General features: G+C 33.4%; 1 protein-coding gene across 1 annotated transcript in view; it reads right to left on the bottom strand.

The window, feature by feature from the left end:
* The window catches only part of geko, an 81,783-nt gene that overhangs the window by 18,142 nt on the left and 44,710 nt on the right, over positions 1-18,931 (bottom strand). Inside the window, exon 2 of the mRNA XM_072546162.1 lies at positions 7,733-7,868. Coding sequence (XP_072402263.1) covers positions 7,733-7,868 — 136 coding nt within the window. The remainder of the gene's footprint in view (positions 1-7,732; positions 7,869-18,931) is intronic.

The raw sequence follows: 18,931 nt of genomic DNA, 5'->3' as shown, positions 1-18,931 counted from the left end.
CGCTCTTTATAAATTACTAGAGGTGTTTCCTGTTTCCTTTTGTTTTGTTTATCCTAAGTGATTCATGACCCTTTGTTTCATTGTGTAGCTGCCCCAATCCTACCCCCCTGTCATTTACTTACCCACGACCCCAGCTCTCCAGTTAACCCCTGAGTGCCGTTTGCACAAATAACGATTATTTGGCTTGCCCTATCTTGACCCCCATTAGTTTCTGTCCCCAATTTTCTACCCCTATGTTCTTACTCTAAGGTAGACAAAATATATATTCGTTACACCTTAGTATCTGTTTCATTTTGGTGCCATACCATTTCAATGAAATTTTGTCATTGTTTTTATCCATTAGACACTCTTAGTTACCGTTGGTACAGTTAATATGGATACCACCCTTCATTGTACTGTATTGTATTCCACATACTTTTTTTCGGTCTATATAATGGTAAAAACTGCACAAATAAAAGTTCCTCTTGTCTTAACTTTTTTTGTTTCATTGTACGATTACGAAACACAAATGATGAATTTTCTTACCACTACTACCGGCGTACGTTGTTGTTTGATTTAGTTCACTTCCTAGTTATGCCTATTAACGTGACCTACAGTTCATTGTTGCTTATTGCATTGACTAATATTAAAGTGATACCTTATTTCATTAAAATAATAATGAGTTTTGAAATAAAAAAGAAGATCTCAATGCATATTTGACATTATTATTGCTTACATAATGTTAAATAATTCTGTAACTATTCTCGCATTATTGTTTATTAAGAAATAACGGGCAGCATTACAAGAAGTATTATATAAGAAAAAGAGAAAGTTTGTTTTAAACAAATGCACGTTTGGACTACTATTGCTTTCTTTGGTTAACCCGGTTACGAGGCTCGCTGGCACTTTTGAGAAGTGTGTTAAACGATACAACCTACAAACAATTCGTATGAGTTACATCAATTACATAATCTTGTGATGTATTGGTTATTTGCATTTAACAAGTGGAGAAATGAGTCAATATTCGTAACATTTAATATATTTTAATGAAGTTCTTTTAACCAGATATTCCTGTTTACATGTTTTTGTTATTTATCAGTTAATAAGAAATTGTAAATATAAACTTTAAACAATATAATGTACTAACCATAGAATTAAGATGAAACTTGTAAGCAATTTGCGAACACACCAATCATGTAATAAACCTTTTAATACGAAAAAATGAAAAAAAAAAATTAAATAAATAAAAAAAAATATGTAAAACAAAATTATTATAAAAGATGACCAAAACAAAATAAAAAATATATATATACATATTACATACAATATCTAAAAAGTAATAAGGAAATATTAAAAAGAAATAAAAAGAAATAAAAAAAAAAAAATAAAAATAAAAATAAAAAAAAATAAAAATAAAAATAAAAAAAAATCACCAAAAACAAAATCAAACAGTCAAAACAAGTCAATTCTTTAATTTTATACCGGCTTGTTTCCTTATGTCATAGTCCATCTTAAATTTGGACGTCTCGATCTCTTAACGCCTCTTGGATACCACAGTGTAATTCTAGTGGAGTCTGATTTTACCCTGGATCATCCGTTCATTTTTGTCCATGTCATCATTAAGGGGAAAGAAATATACATTAATGATGACATAAACAAAAATGAACGGATAATACAGGGTAAAGTCAGAACGAAGGCAAAAGAAGCTAAATTGGAAGGAAAAAACGTCAAGGTAGGATTTCAAAAAATTAAAATAAATGAGGAGGTATGGACATGTAATAAACATCAGCAACAACTCGTAAAAATAGAAAACCAAAACAGAAACCAAAACAACTAAATGACGTAAATAAAACGGTATCAATAACGGCAAGGGACAAGGAGACGATTGGGATTAAAAACAAGAAAATGAAAACTAATTTGGGAACATGGAACGTAAGAGGAACTTACGTTTGGGAAACGGGAAAACTTAAAGAATTAATTAGAGAAACAAAAAAAATATGAAATAGATATATTAGCTTTACAAGAAACAAAATAATTAAACACAGAAATAGTAGAAATAGATGATATAGTATTTTTTTAAAGTGGGGGAAGTAACACATTGCTAGGAACAGGCTTTATCATACAGAAAAGATGGAAAACCAGAGTGATGAATTTTAAGCCAATATCAGATAGAATGTGCAAATCAGGTTAAAAGGGAATCAACGAAACATAAGCATAATAAATGTACATGCACCAATAGAAGACGCCACCAAAGAAGACAAATATGCATACCAAAGAATATAGACGCTTATAAGCTATATAAGCGTCTATATTCTTTGTGCATACTATGAGCAACTAGAGAGAGAATATGACAGACTACCAGCATTTGATATCAAAATAGTAATGGGAGACTGCAATGCTAAAGTGGGAAAAGAGGATATACATGAAAATACAACAGGAAAATACAGTAAACACGATGTATCAAATGATATCGGTCAAAGAATTATAGGTTTTGCCACAGAAAGCCAAATGATAATAAAAAGCACACACCAACGCAGAAAAGATATACATAAAGGAACGTGGATTTCCCTGGATAAAAGGACAATAAATTAAATAGACCACATATTAATAGAGAAGAAGCACGCCCATAATATAATAAATATAAAAAGCATGAGAGGAGCGAAATATGACTCAGATCACTTTTTGATAAGAGCAGGTTATAAAATGAATGCTTATATAAAGAAAGATAATCAGATGGACAAAGAAATCAAAAAACAATTCAACACAGCAATACTAAAAGATACTACGAAACAGAAGAAGTACGAACAACGAATAACCAGCAGACTAAACGGAGAACCAGAAACACTAGACCCGGAAGAAGAGTGGGAAAGCATAAAAGAAACAGTTTTAAACACCAGTAAAGAAACATTAATTAAAAGTAATTGAAAACAAAAAGCAAAAGAATGGTATGATGAGGAATGTCAAAAGATAGCAGAAGAAATTAGAAAAATAAAAATAAAAAACTTAAGAAATACTAGTGACATTAGCACCCAAGAATATAGAGAATTAAGAAGAATTATGAAGAGAACATGCAGAAATAAAAAAAGAAAATACAACGGAGAAAAACTCAAAGTGATAGATGATAAATTCCAAAAAAAGAAAATAAGATCTTTTTACCAGGAAACAAGAAAAATGAACCTGGGGAAATAATGAGAAATTGGCAAACTTACAACTTCTAAACAAAAACGAAGAAGAAAGGGGAACAATCCAGGAAATGAAAGATGATCATATAGTAATAGAAACACCTACGAGAGAAGAAATAGAAAATGAAATAAGAGGACTAACAAAACAATAAAAGCCCAGAAATAACAGAAATATCGGCGGAAATGATAAAGGCAGGAGGAAAAAGACCACACAAGGAGATACATAGCCTGATAAAAAGTATATGGGAAACAAAAAGAATGCCAGGAGAACGAGCCAGGGCAAGGATATGCCCTATACATAAAAAAGGTGACAAAATGAGATGTGAAAATTATAGAGTTATCGCGTTGCTAGAAGTCGTGTACAAAATATTGACAAACATCATAAGAAAAAAGCTGAATCAATACACGGAAAAGATATTGAACGAATATCAGGCAGGATTCAGAAGTAATAGGTCGACGACAGACCAAACAAATATTTGCGTTAAAAGAAATCCAGACTACGTAAACAGGCCTACGATACGGTAAAGAGGCAACAGATGTACGCACTAATGAAAGAAATGGGCCTACCAAGTAAAATCGTCAGGTTGGTAAAGATGACTGTGGATAACTCCACAAACGAAATAGCATGGAAGGGACATAAATCAAATAATTTTGAAACAAAGGAAGGATTAAGGCAAGGAGACCCACTATCAACGACTCTTTTTAATGTAATACTGGAAAGAATAATTTGAAAAAGTAAAATAAACACACAGGAAACGATTTTTAAAAATGGCCATTAATGTATAGCATTCGCAGATGATCTAAAACTGTTAACAACAAGTAAGAAAGATCTAAAAAAATTAATGAACAATATAATAAAAAAAGCAAAAATTTTTGGTCTTCTCATAAATAAGGAAAAGACAAAATACATGATAATGGGAGAAACAGATAAAGAAAAAGAAGATAATTTCACATTGGAGGTAGAAGGAAAAAATTCATGCGCGTTTAAAGGAGTTTACTGACCTGGGAGTAAAAGTAGATGAAAAGGGACATGGGGAAGGGGAGATAAAAACAAGAATAGCAAAAGCAAACAAAAAGTATGAAGCTTTGCGTCCATTAATGAAATCCAAATATGTCTCAAGAAAAACAAAAATAAGAATCTACAAAACAGTTATCAGACCTACAGCTACATATGCATGTGAAACATGGGTGCTTAAAAAATCAGAAATAAACCTTTTAGAAAGATGGGAGAGGTAAATACAACGAGCAATATATGGAGGCGTGAAAATAGATGGACAATGGAGAAGAAGAAATAATAAGGAACTTGAAGAACTATATAATGAACCAAAAATAACGACGGCAATCAAAGCACAGAGAATCCGATACTTAGGACACATCGAAAGAATGGGAATGGCGAGAATGCCAAAAATGGTTCTATTACGTAAACCAATACAAAAAAGAAGAATAGGAAGACTAAGAAGGAGATGGAAGGACAGCATATGTGAAGACTTAAAAAAAGTAATATTGTAAACTGGAAAGAAAAAGCTTTGGACGGAAAACAATGGAAGGAAGTGGTGAAGAAATGTATGGAAAGACTATAAGGAATATTAAGTTTAGTATTAAGTGTTTTATATAAATAAATGTACTATTGTATATATTATAGTAGTATAGGATATCATCATCATCACTGGCTCGACAACCCTTTTTGGGTTTTGGCCTGTTCCAGGATTCTTCTCCATTCTGATCTGTTTCGTGCTGTTTTTCTCCAGTTAGTATAGGATATAGCATTATATATAATATGTAATAGTAATTGTAAGGAAAAATTAAATCTTTCAGCATTAGGCCTTTAAGGCCTGTTGAGCTTAATAAATAAATAAATTCTAGTGGCCCAAACCAGTTTCATTCTTCTGTTAATTTTTGGAAATAAGTAGACAGATTTATGTATTAATAAAATTGTTTCAGGTATACATACTCGTCTACTGTCTCAAGTACAGTGTTGTTTATTACTACATCTTGGATATCCAATAGCTCGTACATGGCTTTGGTTTTTGTTAAGTTCATTTTTAGGCCAACTTCATTATTAGCTGCATTTAGGTCGCTTATAAGTTCTTGTAGTTCTGGAGGATTACTAGCAATCAGAACGATGTCGTCTGCAAATCTTAGATGGCTGTGGTATTCTCCATCACTGGATATTCGTTTGTTCTGCCAGTTTATTTTTCTGAATATATTTTCTAGAGTTGCAGTGAAGAGCTTTGGTGATATTGCGTCTCCTTGTCGGACGCCTCTGGTAATGGGAAATTCTGGAGTATTTTCGTAAATTTTTACCTTAGCTTTTGCTTGTCTGTATATATTTGCTATGTACGGTTTGTCAATGCCTTGGTTGGTCAAAGCTTCTATTATTATAGCTATAAGCTTGGGATATATAGAATCGAAAGCCGTATAGAAATATATAAAGGTTAATGGTAGCAGTATTTTATGTTCTTTAGCTCTACTCATTAGTAAAAAGTAAGTAAGTTTGTGTAACCTTCTGGCTAAGGTCTAGTGTTAGGGTTTTCAGGTCGCGCAAGCGCCCCTAACATGACTTAACGACTACTTTCGTAGCCGGGACCGACGGCTTTACGTGCCCTCCGAAGCACGGTGGCAGCTCAGTTAAATTAGAAATTGAAAATTTTGTCGGTGCCAGGATTCGAACCCGGGCCCTCCAGCTTGTTAAGCCAGTAACACAGCCACTGAGCTACGGCTGCCACTACTCATTAGTTATCGAAGCGTATGAATATGATCCAGGGTACTTAATACACTTCTGAAGCCAGCTTGCTCCCTTGGCTGTGCAGTATCTAATGCATTTGTTAATCTGTTGTTGATGATCTTTGTGAATATCTTGTACATGATTGGTAGTCGATTTTTAGGTCTGTAGTTTTGAAACCATATTTTTGTTTACCTATTTTTAGAATTACTGACCATATTTTTGTTCAATTATTTTTAGAAGTACTGGTTGTGAAAAAAAAAATAGTTCTATAAAAATGAAATTAATTTCAAAACTACTACTAAAATTAAAAATAATTCCAAAAATTAGAAACTAAAATCAAATTCTTACCGAATTAAATGTTCAAACAAACCACCACCTTGTGCCAAACAGAAACGAAGTCTGTTATAAAACGTCTTTCTCATGGCGTTGAATTCATTGGCGCTGATAAGTTTGACTAACTTTTGTCTTAAGTGCTCCAAGTTGGTGGCTCATTTGAATTCATGCCTATACAAAAATTCGTCTTTAGCATCCACCAAAAATAAATATCTAGGGGAGTTAAGTCTGGTAACCAAGGGGGCTATTTTATTGTACCTTGTGTACTAATTACACGTTCAGGAAAAATTAAATCTAAATAGTCTGTGACAGTCTGTTTATTATGTGAAGGATAGCCGTCTTGTTAAAACCAAATTTCGTTAAAGTTGATTTGAAGATGTTGTAGTGCAGGAATATTTTGATTTCGTAACAATTCAAGATATTTTACTGCGTTTAAACTTCCTTCGATGAAAAAAGGACCTATAATATGATTTCCCAAAATTTCAATCCAAACGTTCCTCTTTCGTGTATACAGCGTACGTCAGACATTCTAAAAAGCTAGTTTTCTCAACAAAATTCAATGGATGCAGTATGTTTCCTATGAATGATGAAGGAGGACTCAGCTGTATGTTATAACAGAGGTAGTTGTTTCTATTCAAAATATTCCTCATTGTTTTTTCATTCAAGTTAACTTTATCGTCAGTTTGTCTCCTCAGACACGACATCGCTTCATCCAATGCACAGACCTGGGTTTCTCCAATTTTTCGTTCTTGACTAATTTTCTTTTTCCAAAGTTAATCTGATGGGCAGCAATTCTTACATTTGCCATTAGTAAAGCCAAACATTTTAAATTGATGAATAATGACTAATACAATTTTTTCTACGGTTATTGGCCTATTTTGAAAAGCTGTAATTAACAAAATGAATAGTTTCTTGTATAGAATGTTGCCTAAAGTACAATTTTATTATTCTTACTCTTTCGGCAGTGATATAAATGGTCGGAATCGGTATAACTCTTCATTTTTTTGGGCGTTGGTGAACAATGTACAGGGGTGACAAGGGGGGACTAATTTTGATTCCTAATTTTGTGATATTCACTATACATTTTTTCCATATCTGTATATAAACAGTCTCTTGGTATAGTATATTTTGTTCGTGCTTCTTTTATAATTTATATCTTCATCTGTATTATTTTTTTACTTCACCGTCCCAATTCATTACGTTTACACCCTTGATTTTCGTTTCTCCATTTTTGCTGCTTCTTCTTAGATCTGTGTAGTAATTTCTTCTATTTCTTTGTCATCCCTTTCTTTATTTTTTTTTGTTTTAATTTTGGTTTTCATTCTTATTGTCAATTATTCGTGAAAATTTTTATATAAATAAATTTAAATCAGTATAATGTAACATATTCCGCGATGGTCGTTTAAAGTAATCGGCATACAGTAATTTTGTAGTTTCTAAAAATTAAAACAAATTTGTAATACACAAAACAAACAAATGGTATAATTAAATATCTATCAGCATCTTTACTTACCTAAGTAAACTTAATAATGACTTTTCTGAATCCGTTAACTTATCTCTCTGTGTCGAAGCAGTTAATTCACATATCAGTTTTGGCAGACAGGCTTTTTTAATTGTTTTCACTATTTTTGATTTTGTTGTTTGAGATCCTGAAACACAAAGAATTATACCAATATTTTGACTACCACTATTAGCGAAATATTTGATTCATTTTTATTAATAAGAAAATATATATCTTTAGCTACTGCCGTTTTTAATTAAATAGTTTTATTAATTTTTGTCGCCTTTTCTTCACGTTGAGTTGTAGTGTTATATGACAAAATGGATATTTTAAATTCAAAAAGATAGTTAGATTTAATTTTAATGCAGAGCATCATCATTCTCTTACAGGTATTTCGTCCTTTTGGACTCCTTAGAGTGAACGTCTGGTAAGCTCTGGATGAAACAAAATCTTTCTGTCATATAAGCAATTATTTTAAAAATAATGTGCACCAAACGCTATAGCGACATCTATTAAAAATTAATAGAACTTAGAATAGACAATAAATGAACTGATATGAGAGATTTAAAAATTACCTTGCATATGCCATCAACTTATCTAGGTAAAAAAGATTTCTAGTATCATATTGCGCGAGTAAATGAAAAATGCGAAAGACAGTTAAAAGAAGAAATTTTGTTTGGCAGAATTTTTTTCCTCTAGAGATTCCTCTATAATATTAGCTAGCTTATGTACTAGATCAATAGATAAATGAAGAGTGGTGAGCTCTGCAATCTAAAATGATGCAATACTATTATATTGTTGGAGAAGTTTACCTTATTATTGTTTCTGCAAATTTATATAGCCTAGAAATTTTTGAGTTGCGTTCCTGGGACGACCTTTTTGGAAGAAAGTTCATTCGATTACATGAAATCAACTTTAACTTGAGTATATCTGTCAGAAAAAGCATAGAATGTGATTTGTCTTGAACGCAATTCAAGACAGATTATATTGCTATTGTTCGCTGCTGAAAACAGGAAAAATTTAAGAACTAGCTACACAGTTAAAATAATACAAGATATATATTGCAAGAATTCAGGAAACCAGATGGAGGGACATGGAAAAATCGAAAAAAAAAATTATGCAGTACTGTATGCAGTCGAAGAAAAACAGGGATATGTAGGAACGGCCTTTATGATGATATGAGAAATGAGACATAAAGTTATGACAGCAGTTCTATAAAACACTAGAAGAAAACGGCGAGAAAATCCCGGGAGAAGATATATTAATCCTTATAGGAGATTTCAACGCCCAAATAGGCAAAGAAAATTGCTTCAAAGAGGTTGCAGATGCAAACTATGTAATTTAGCAGCTGCATTAAACATAGACATTAGTAGCACGAGATATAAATACAAATACATAAATAAAATAACATGGATGAGACCAGGAAGTCTGGAGGAAAATGAAATAGACCATGTTCTGATTAAAAAGACACACGAACAATCAATAAATGACGTTAGATCTCACAGAGGACCCAACATCGATTGGGACTATATGCTAGTGATTACAAAATGTAAAATAAAAACAACGAAGAATGAAAGGCGAAAAGCACAGAGAAAATAAGAAATAGATAACTTGAAAGAGAAAGTAGTAAGAAGAAGATTTTTGCAAGAAATAAATACAGAGATGCAGAACAAATAAAGGAACAGTGAAAAAAAATCAAACAACGAATAAACAATACAGCAGGAAATTTGACAGCGTTAAGAAGATTTAACAGCGCCACTTATTTCCATTCAGACTATAAATAATGGGTATTTCGCCCTGTTAGTAAAGGGATTTTTATTTAGTGTAAAATACCAAGAACATTTTGGTGGAATGTATTCAAATAGGAACATTACTTTAGTGTTTTTACTTCGATTTATATAAAAATATGCAAAAAGTTTATTAGTTGAATAAGATATGAAAAATATACTCTGTGTATATTTGCCTAAGTCTGATTACGAGAAATCAAAAATATAACCTAGAACTCATTATTTACCGAAAGATACAAGACGCCCGGGAAGAAGCCAAAACTCCAGGGTTGAGGGTATGTGACAGTATATCAGCAAATTATCGATATAGTTTTTTAGATCAGCGGTATGCGAGACTAAATTCACTAATGGAGTTGTCAATGTCCTTATAGATACGTAACCCCAAGAAGAAGAAGATAAATGTGTTGTTAATGTTAAATTATAAATATTTTCCTAAGAATTAACTATTATGTCTCATATTTTAAATAACAATTTTTTCTTTGTTAAGAATAACAATAATACCTAGTGTATCCACTATTTTTGAAAATAATTATTTTTGAAATAACTTGCTGCGTCGGAGTAAATCCTTCCAACAAAAATTTATTTAAAATTTAAATTAGGATGTTTATGTGAAAATCGCTATATGCAAATTCAAGGTATTTTCCTTATTTTATTATTCACCCAAAAACTCGCACTGTAAAGAATTGATGTCATAAAATGGATTTCTTTGCCGTCTACCAAGATAGTCACGAGACTTAATAAATTCATAAATTTTACGTCTATTTTGAAATCCAACTAAAACTTTTTATAATTTATTACCTATAATTACGAATAAAACGGATACAAAATCCGCGCAGAACTAGTGAAATGACCTTATAAAATTAGTTAGTGTGCAATAAATATTTTTTTAGTGTACTATAGTTCAAAATACTTTACGAAACTTATAAGATACCAATGTGTGATGTTCTATGCCAATTCTGCCATGTTATAGTTTCATTTATAATTTTTTTTATTCGAAACGAGGTCTTTGATACGATGACAGTATAGTAAAATATAAAAATATTACAAATACAGTTTAACATTTGGCATAATATACATTATTTACTTTTTAACAACTTTTTTTTATTTTTAAATGCTTATTTATATTCTACTCATAAACACTACATTGAGTAATTAGTAAATGTGATGACAATATTGACTTGATTTGGGTACCATCCAGCGACAATTTTCCATTTTCACCTATGTTAACAGGTCTTCTTGCCAAGTCCTCTTCAGTCTTCGTTCCTATATTGGTGGCTGCTGTAATTCAGTAATAATTTGGCTGTGGTGCGTTGAATTAGGAATTTTGGCATTGTTTGCGTGGTCATTGTGGATGGTTGCATTGCTCACATACCAAGGGCCGTTAGATATCATACGCAGTGTTTTTGATTGGAAGGTGTGCAAAATTTTTGTGTTTGAAGGCTTGCTACAGCCTCAAAGTTCTACGCCGTAAGTCCATATTGGCTTTAGTATGACTTTGTAATGCAGTATTTTGTTCTCCAATGACAGTTATGACTTTCTGCCAAGTAACCAATTCGGGTTGTTTTAATTTTATATTGAGCTGAGTTTTTTTGGCGTTAATGTGTTGCTTCCAGGTCAGCTTTTAGTCCAAATGCAACCCAAGATATTTCAAAACGTCTCTAGCAGGAATGAGGGCATTGTTTAGACTAACTTGTGGACAAGTAAATCTTCTTGTTGTAAATGTGATTTGGGCTGATTTTTCGTTATTGACTTTAATTTTACATTTTGTCAACCATATTCAGCACTCAGATCTTCTTCTAGAGCTGCTTATTTCTAGAGTCGCCAACAATGAGGTCACGTTTTTCAATCACCGTGGAATGTCATTGTCGCCCATATCTTGTGCACGAACAGCTTACTAGATAGGTTCGATGATGAATGCTTCATTGGAGATTCAATAACCTCTAACCACCTCCCACTTCTAGTCAAAACTGACTTAAATTCCCCTTCAACCATAAGAACTGCTATCTACAGGATAGATTATCGTAGCAATTTGGGAACTTTTCCAACAATATATCAATCAAAACCTCCCAGAGTTGGGCGATATGTCAACACACAATTAAGTTGACACAGGGATTTCCAAAATTGAGAAGCTTCTTCAAGAAGCCTCATTCCTGGCAATCCCAAAAACAAGATACAATCCATACACTCCAACTCTTCCACCCAAAATCATCGCACAAATTAAATCCAAACGCAAAATGATCAGAGAGTATAAAAGATTCAGAGATCCCCTCATCAAAACAGAGTATAACAGGCTCTCGGCGGTTATAAGGTTGGAAGTGAACAAGCTGAAACAATTATAGTGGTGGCGTGTCACAGCCGAACTTAACTACCGAGAGGGTGCTAGATTCTGGAATCAACTTAAAGTCCTAACGAAACAAAAAAAGTCAGCCACGATCACATCTCTTAATTAACAACGCCATTCTCAACAATCCACAAGAAAAGGCCGAAGCCTTTAAAGATACATTACAGGCCGCCCTCGTTTCCCCTAATAACCCAAACTTTAGCGAAAGATCCAAAAGAGAAGCCGAAAGGAGAGTGGAAGATATATTCTATTACCCTCAGGCACACTTGAGACCACATCCTCACCCGATGATGGTCCCTGTGATTGAGGACACCGTCAGGCAGATGTGTAATATTGGAAAAAACACAGCTCCTGACACAGACCTCCACATCTCTTACGCTGAGTTATTTTCCAATTCCATGGAAAGTGACCAGCACAGTTATGATTCCCAAACAAGAGCAAACTCTTACCAACCCTGAATCGTACAGACCCATTTCATTATTGAGCACCCTAGGTAAAGTCTACGAGAGGATCCTTAAGGACAGACTCGTAGAATTCCTAGACGCCCACCTTGCCATTCCAGACTACCAATTCGGATTCAGGGCTGAAGACTCCACGCAAAATGTATTGGTTGAAGCAACAACTTTCATTTTAAAACCACTTAACGAAAGGTACCACGTCATAGGCATATTCCTTGACGTCCAGAAGGCATTTAATCAGGTCTGCCATACAGGCTGGTTGAAAAACTCCACCTTGCTGGATTGCCGACACGTTTCGTTAAACTAATCAATTCCCATCTCTCTCATCGGACAATCACGATCAAAGTAGGCGAAACCTTATCCACACCCTTCACTCCACAAGCTGGAGTGCCCCAGGGCGAAATTCTTGCTCCAATATTAGACACAGTCTACAAAAGTGACATTCCCCGCCCACAGAATAGATTGGAGACCCTTCTACTGTATGCTGACGACACTGCTCTCCTCACGTCGGGATCACACATAGAGCGTGGACAATTGTCTGTATTTGAAAGAGCGCAAAACTACCTAGACTATTAAAACTACCCTCCAAAACACAATTAATTTTATTATTTAAATTTTATTATATAATTTAAAACTTCAAATTGTCGCGATATCTGTGGCCGAATAGCTCTGTTAGGAGAGGATTTTATTCTCAGATACCCTTGACAGGGTGAGAAGGAGGTTTGAACTCCTGACAGTGCTATCCGGTAAACTGGGCAAGACGTCATCTAAAACTTTATTGCACACCTACAAAACATTCATCAGACCCATTATCGAATACAAGGCATGCATCTACGCCTCTCTGAAGGCCTACGAAATCAATGCCATCACGGCTACCGAAAGAAAAATCCTCAGATTCTCCATGAGGCGGAGCAGGCTATACCCATCAGCACACATACACAGACTGGCAAAAATAACACCTATTAAGGACAGAATCGTATCCCTCAGCAGGAGGTATGCCCTTCGAACCATAACAGGCGCTCGAACAACCGAGCTAAGCGAATATTAAAGACACCTTGCAATCGCCGAGGGCCAATACTCACCTTCTTCTTCTTTGAGTGCCTCTCCTATCGGAGATTGGATATCATTAGGGCGATTCTAATTTTATTTACTGCTGTTTTGAATAATTCGTTAGTGGTACAGCCAAACCACTCTCTTAAATTTCTCATCCAGGACATTCTTTTACGGCCTGGATTCCTGCGTCCTTGGATTTTTCCTTGCATTATATTTTGTAGGAATGTGTACTTTTGTCCTCTCATCAGATGGCCTAAGAATTCAAGTTTTCTCTTTTTTACATTCACTATAACTTCTGGATCGTTATTTATTCTGCGTATTACCTCTTCATTTGTAATTTTATCCACCCAACTTATTTTTAGTATTTGGCAGTAGCACCACATCTCAAAGCTTTCAAGATTTTTAACATTCCTCTATAATTACTATTGCTTTGGTTCTCTGAATTTAGATTGTCATTAAATTATTAAATTTTTTGCTCTTATATTAAATATATGGAATAGTCTTTGTAGACTATTTTCATCTTGGGCTATCAGTATTGCGTCGTCTGCGTAATAGAGTATCAATTCTTTGTTTCCGATTCTGTATCCTCTTCCTTTGTTGACACTTTTGATGACTTCATCCATGATTACATAAAAGAGCACAGGACTTAATGGGTCTTATTCAGTTGCCTATGTCTATAGATTCTGTAAGTTGTCCATCTATTCTGACAGACATTCACTTTATTGTTTTGGTAGATATTTTAATTTTTTTTATTCATGTAAAGTTCTCTATTGTACAGAAGATGGATTACATCTTAGAGTCTTACTCAGTTAAATGCTTTCTTCGAGTCAGTTAGACATATAAAGTCTGGTGTATTATACAAAAGTTTCTAAAATAAAAATTATAAATACAATTGGTACAACCTGTAAATATTTACAAATAACATAAATTATTCATTTTTTATTTTAGGAATTTTTTAAAAACGATTTCCCGATTGGATATCAAAACGCTCAAAATGGAAAAATAATTTTTAATACAAATAATTCTGGTTTATTCGTATACACAAAAAAAATCAGTAAAAACATGCCACTAGAAAATAGTTTCAGAACCATATCCTTTTTATTGTCATAATAATTAAATCAAGTTTAATAACATTATTTCGCACGCAAAATATGATTCGGATAGCATGCCTATTAATTACATACATGACAAAACAAACTTTCCTTTGATGAGTCATTTGTAGTTAAAATAATACAGTATAATATAATATACACATATATTTAAAAGTTTTGCATCACTCTGATTCTTGGCACAAAAAATTGATATATGCCATTCACGAACTAATTGAACACTTGACTACAAAAACAACATATCTGTATTTTTATTGTTTTGCATAAAATAGAAAAAACTTAATTTCTATGAAAAAGTGGACATTTTAATGTTATTATTTATAGATATTCTAGAATAATGTGCATTTGTTTGAATGTGTAGGTTAATTTTCATTGAAGGTCCTTGTTAAGAAAAATAAACAGAAATTTTACATTATGTACTTTTTGTAAAATTTTGTTATATACGTAGTTTTTGGACTAAACTAGTAAGGTATATAAGTTTTGTGAAAATCTAAAACACTGCATTATTAATAAATTTAAAGTAGATTTATTCATGAAATGTGCATTGAATTAAAGTAAATAAAGTAAAAGTTATTAAAGTTTAATCTTCTGTGCCACTACTGTTGTTCTCGCTGTCGATATCATTATCAGATTATTATTTCTGTAAAATTCCTGACTAACTGCGTTTGATACGGATTTCTGCAAATCTTGTTTCGTATGTTGATCCCATACCATGGAACTGTAAATGTATATCTAACTATCATTCTAACTTTTTTTAACTTCATTGATGGTTTACTTTGACGTAAAATATACTTCTCAACGGCTGTCTTTATATTTAAGAAGACATAATGCGTAATTGTTTCAACTTTGTATGGAGATGGGTGTACCCGAGCATTTTTCATTATATTGTTCCAATCTTTTGGAATCTCTGCAGTGTACTTTCTTTTCTTTGTACCAATTAGACTAAAATCTTGTCATTGGGTAAATATCTATGACCCTTAATAGGAAACACATATTTAATGTAGTTAAAAAGACTGATCGAATGTACCAAGCACTGCAGAAAAAAAAAACCATACGTAATTTTTGTTTTTTTCTGAGCATCCCTTGACTTATAAATACTAAATTTCTGGAATACATTTCATTGTGATTTAAATATCTGAGTAATAATGTTGTAACATCAATTTGGCCTTTCTTGCCCTCTGTTTTTAAATAACTGTTTAAAACGACATTATTTTTCCCAACATCATGAATCCCAAATACAAACATCCACAGCTGGCGACACTAAAAACATCACTGGTACGTATGTGTGGCAAATATAGGTTTTGCATATAATCAAAGGTGATTTTGATGGGCATCTTGCTTAGTTTTCTTTTAATTTCAGTAAACTTTCTAACTTCCTTTAAATATAGTTTGTGCTCAGTTTTAATTACGTTTGCTTTTTTTAAATTTGCCAACTGAATTTTTAGTCTATAACTATCACATGTAGCATATGTATCAGTTCGTGGGAGACCAAACTTGAGATTGTACTCATTCTTGAAAACTGACCAATACACTACATATGAAACCTGTATTTGATATTTGTGTAAAAATAACTTTTACATTTTATTTACTGACAAATCCTCAGACAAATATCTACAGTTAAGGGTTTTTTTAAGAATAATGTGATTGTCTTGTAATAAAAGACTCAATATGACAGCGGATTAACTTTAAAATTTCCTCTGGTGTTTTCTTATACCGGTTTGTCTTGTGGCTGCTTCTATTGTCTTTAGAAGTCAAAACATTACAATAAATGAGATCTTGAAGCATTCTAACGCGACCTTTTGCAACACCATGTACCGTAAAATGCGGTGAGATTGATCTCCCGGGGTGACATTGATCATTTGTCGTTGTATCACATATATGTAGATACAACCGACAACAATGTAAAATTGTTTATGAGCGTGGCACTATTCATTTCTGGGATCTTGACTATGATCAGTTCACGCCGTTGTTAGTTTGCAATTGGCATTGGGAAGAAGTTATGTAGTTTTGAAATTAATCATAATTTTTGGCCTATTTTTATAGTTTGTGTACTTTTGATGGTAGAGAAAGATCAGAGGTAAGTTCGCTATTTCTAGTATTATAAAATTATTTTGTATGGTTCTGTAATAATAATTTTAAGTATCTAGCATTTTAACTAACGCTAGCTTTTTTAAGATGGCGGATAATATTGAATGGGGTGACATTGATCAGGTGATCAATCTAACCCCACGTTACGTACGTTCCAGAAATTAATTTATAATTTTTGTTACAGATTTAAGAATATCAATCAAAATGGGAAGAACGTACAAAAGACAATTAGGCAGTAGAACGTATGGCAATTTTAATGAAGAACAAGTTAATCAGGCGTTGCACGATGTATTGGAAAATGGATTATCGCTAAGAAAAGCTGCAAAAAAATACAAATTGTCCTACGGAACTTTAAATAACAAGTACCATAGGAGGAAGATTAAGAAAACAGGTGGACAATCTGTATTCACATATGAAGAAGAAGTAGCCATTATAAATAGCATTTTAACTTGTGCAGATTGGGAATATCCTCTAAGTCCAATGGATTTGAGAATGTTCGTTAAAAGTTTTTTGGACACAACTGGTAGAAGTGTATCTAGATTTAAGGAGAATATTACTGGAATTGACTGGATAAATAGCTTGTCGAAGAGACACGGAGGTATTGCTGGTAAAAAATTAGCAACTAATATTAAAAAAAGCCGAGCAGAAGTATCTCCGGACCTGATTAAAAAATACTTTGACAATTTACAACAAGCGATTGAAAATGTTCCAGTTGAAAATATTTTTAATAACGACGAGTACAACGTCTCAGGTGACCCCGGAAAAAAATTGTGCATCGACCGAAGAGGTACTAAATATCCCGAAAAAATATGCAACCATTCAAAATCTCCTACATCGATAACGATTTGTAGATCCGCCTCAGGTATCCACCTTCTGTCACCCTACGTCATATACAAGGCGGAAAATTTATGGGATACTTTTACAGAAAATGGTCCCAAGGGCAGTCCATGCTGCGAACAGCCATGTTGCTCACTAAGGACACGATATAATCGAACCTTCCATGGTTGGATTGATATGTCAACATTCAATGATTGGTTTGTCGCTTGCTTCTTACCACATGCTAGGAGACTCGATGGAAAAAAGGTGTTAATAGGGGACACTAGCATCTCATTTTAATCCAGATGTTCTGAGACAATGTGAAGAAAATAATGTAATATTTTCATGCTTACCAGGCAACTCTACTAATATTTACCAGCCATTGGATGTCGCATTCTTCAGGCCCTTAAAAGAAAGCTGGAGAAAAACTTTAACATCATGGAAAATGCAAAATTCCAAAACCTCTGGCATTCCAAAAAATGAATTTCCTAAGCTGTTAAAGCAAACACTTGAAATCATGAATAAAGTACCACCTAAAAATCCAGACGGAGAGAAAAGTGCTGTAAAAATAAATTTACTTTCTGGTTTTGAAGCAAGTGGAATTGCACTATTCAACCCCAATCGGGTTTTGAAAAAGCTACCACAAGACGCTATTGATCAAGCCGAGCTTAGATGCTCTCTTACTAACTTTTTAAAAGACCTATAGATCCACGATTAAAACAAAAATATTCCATCTTGCACATACCATGCGTGAAGAGATCGTGGTCGATTCCAATTTTTTCAAGTAAAACTAGTTTACATGGTAATAAATGCAATGACAATGTCGACAGACAGACTTATTTATACGACGATGGTAGTGAGATAGAGTCTACATACCTTACGCAAAAAACAAATTTTAATAAAGAATGTCCCAGAGAATTTACGATCGTTCTGTTTACAATGGGAGCAGTCTGTGGAATCTTGTTAGCTTCCCTACTAATTTATATAATATTTGGTAATGACATACTTCATGTCTTTTTCAAGCAAAGGGAACCGCCGGACGCATCTATAAAGTCATACGTTAAGTACGTTGGAGGAGGCCTAATATACTTTTTAAAAGACTTAAGGTACAATTCCAGCTCTGAAAAACCTAGACGTAAAAGAAAACTGTTAGCAGCTGAACCTGGTCAAAGTGTTACAGCACCTAAACCATCAGAGGAGTCCAGTGACGATGATTCAAATGAAAACCTGGAATTAGATGACAGCAACAGTGATGTTGATATTAACAAAGATGAAGAGCAGGTTGAATACTTCTGTCCTTCATTAGAAAACATCACGAAGGGAAAATTCCTGTTAGTGAGATTTTTGTCTGGTTTTCGGAAAAAGACGGAATTTCGCTGTGTCTGTCAGGTAAAATGAATTTCCTAAGCTGTTAAAGCAAACACTTGAAATCATGAATAAAGTACCACCTAAAAATCCAGACGGAGAGAAAAGTGCTGTAAAAATAAATTTACTTTCTGGTTTTGAAGCAAGTGGAATTGCACTATTCAACCCCAATCGGGTTTTGAAAAAGCTACCAC

The sequence above is a fragment of the Diabrotica undecimpunctata genome, chromosome 10 (assembly GCF_040954645.1).
Source record: "Diabrotica undecimpunctata isolate CICGRU chromosome 10, icDiaUnde3, whole genome shotgun sequence".
Classification (NCBI taxonomy): domain Eukaryota; kingdom Metazoa; phylum Arthropoda; class Insecta; order Coleoptera; family Chrysomelidae; genus Diabrotica; species Diabrotica undecimpunctata.
This window is presented reverse-complemented; position numbering and strand designations above follow the sequence as displayed.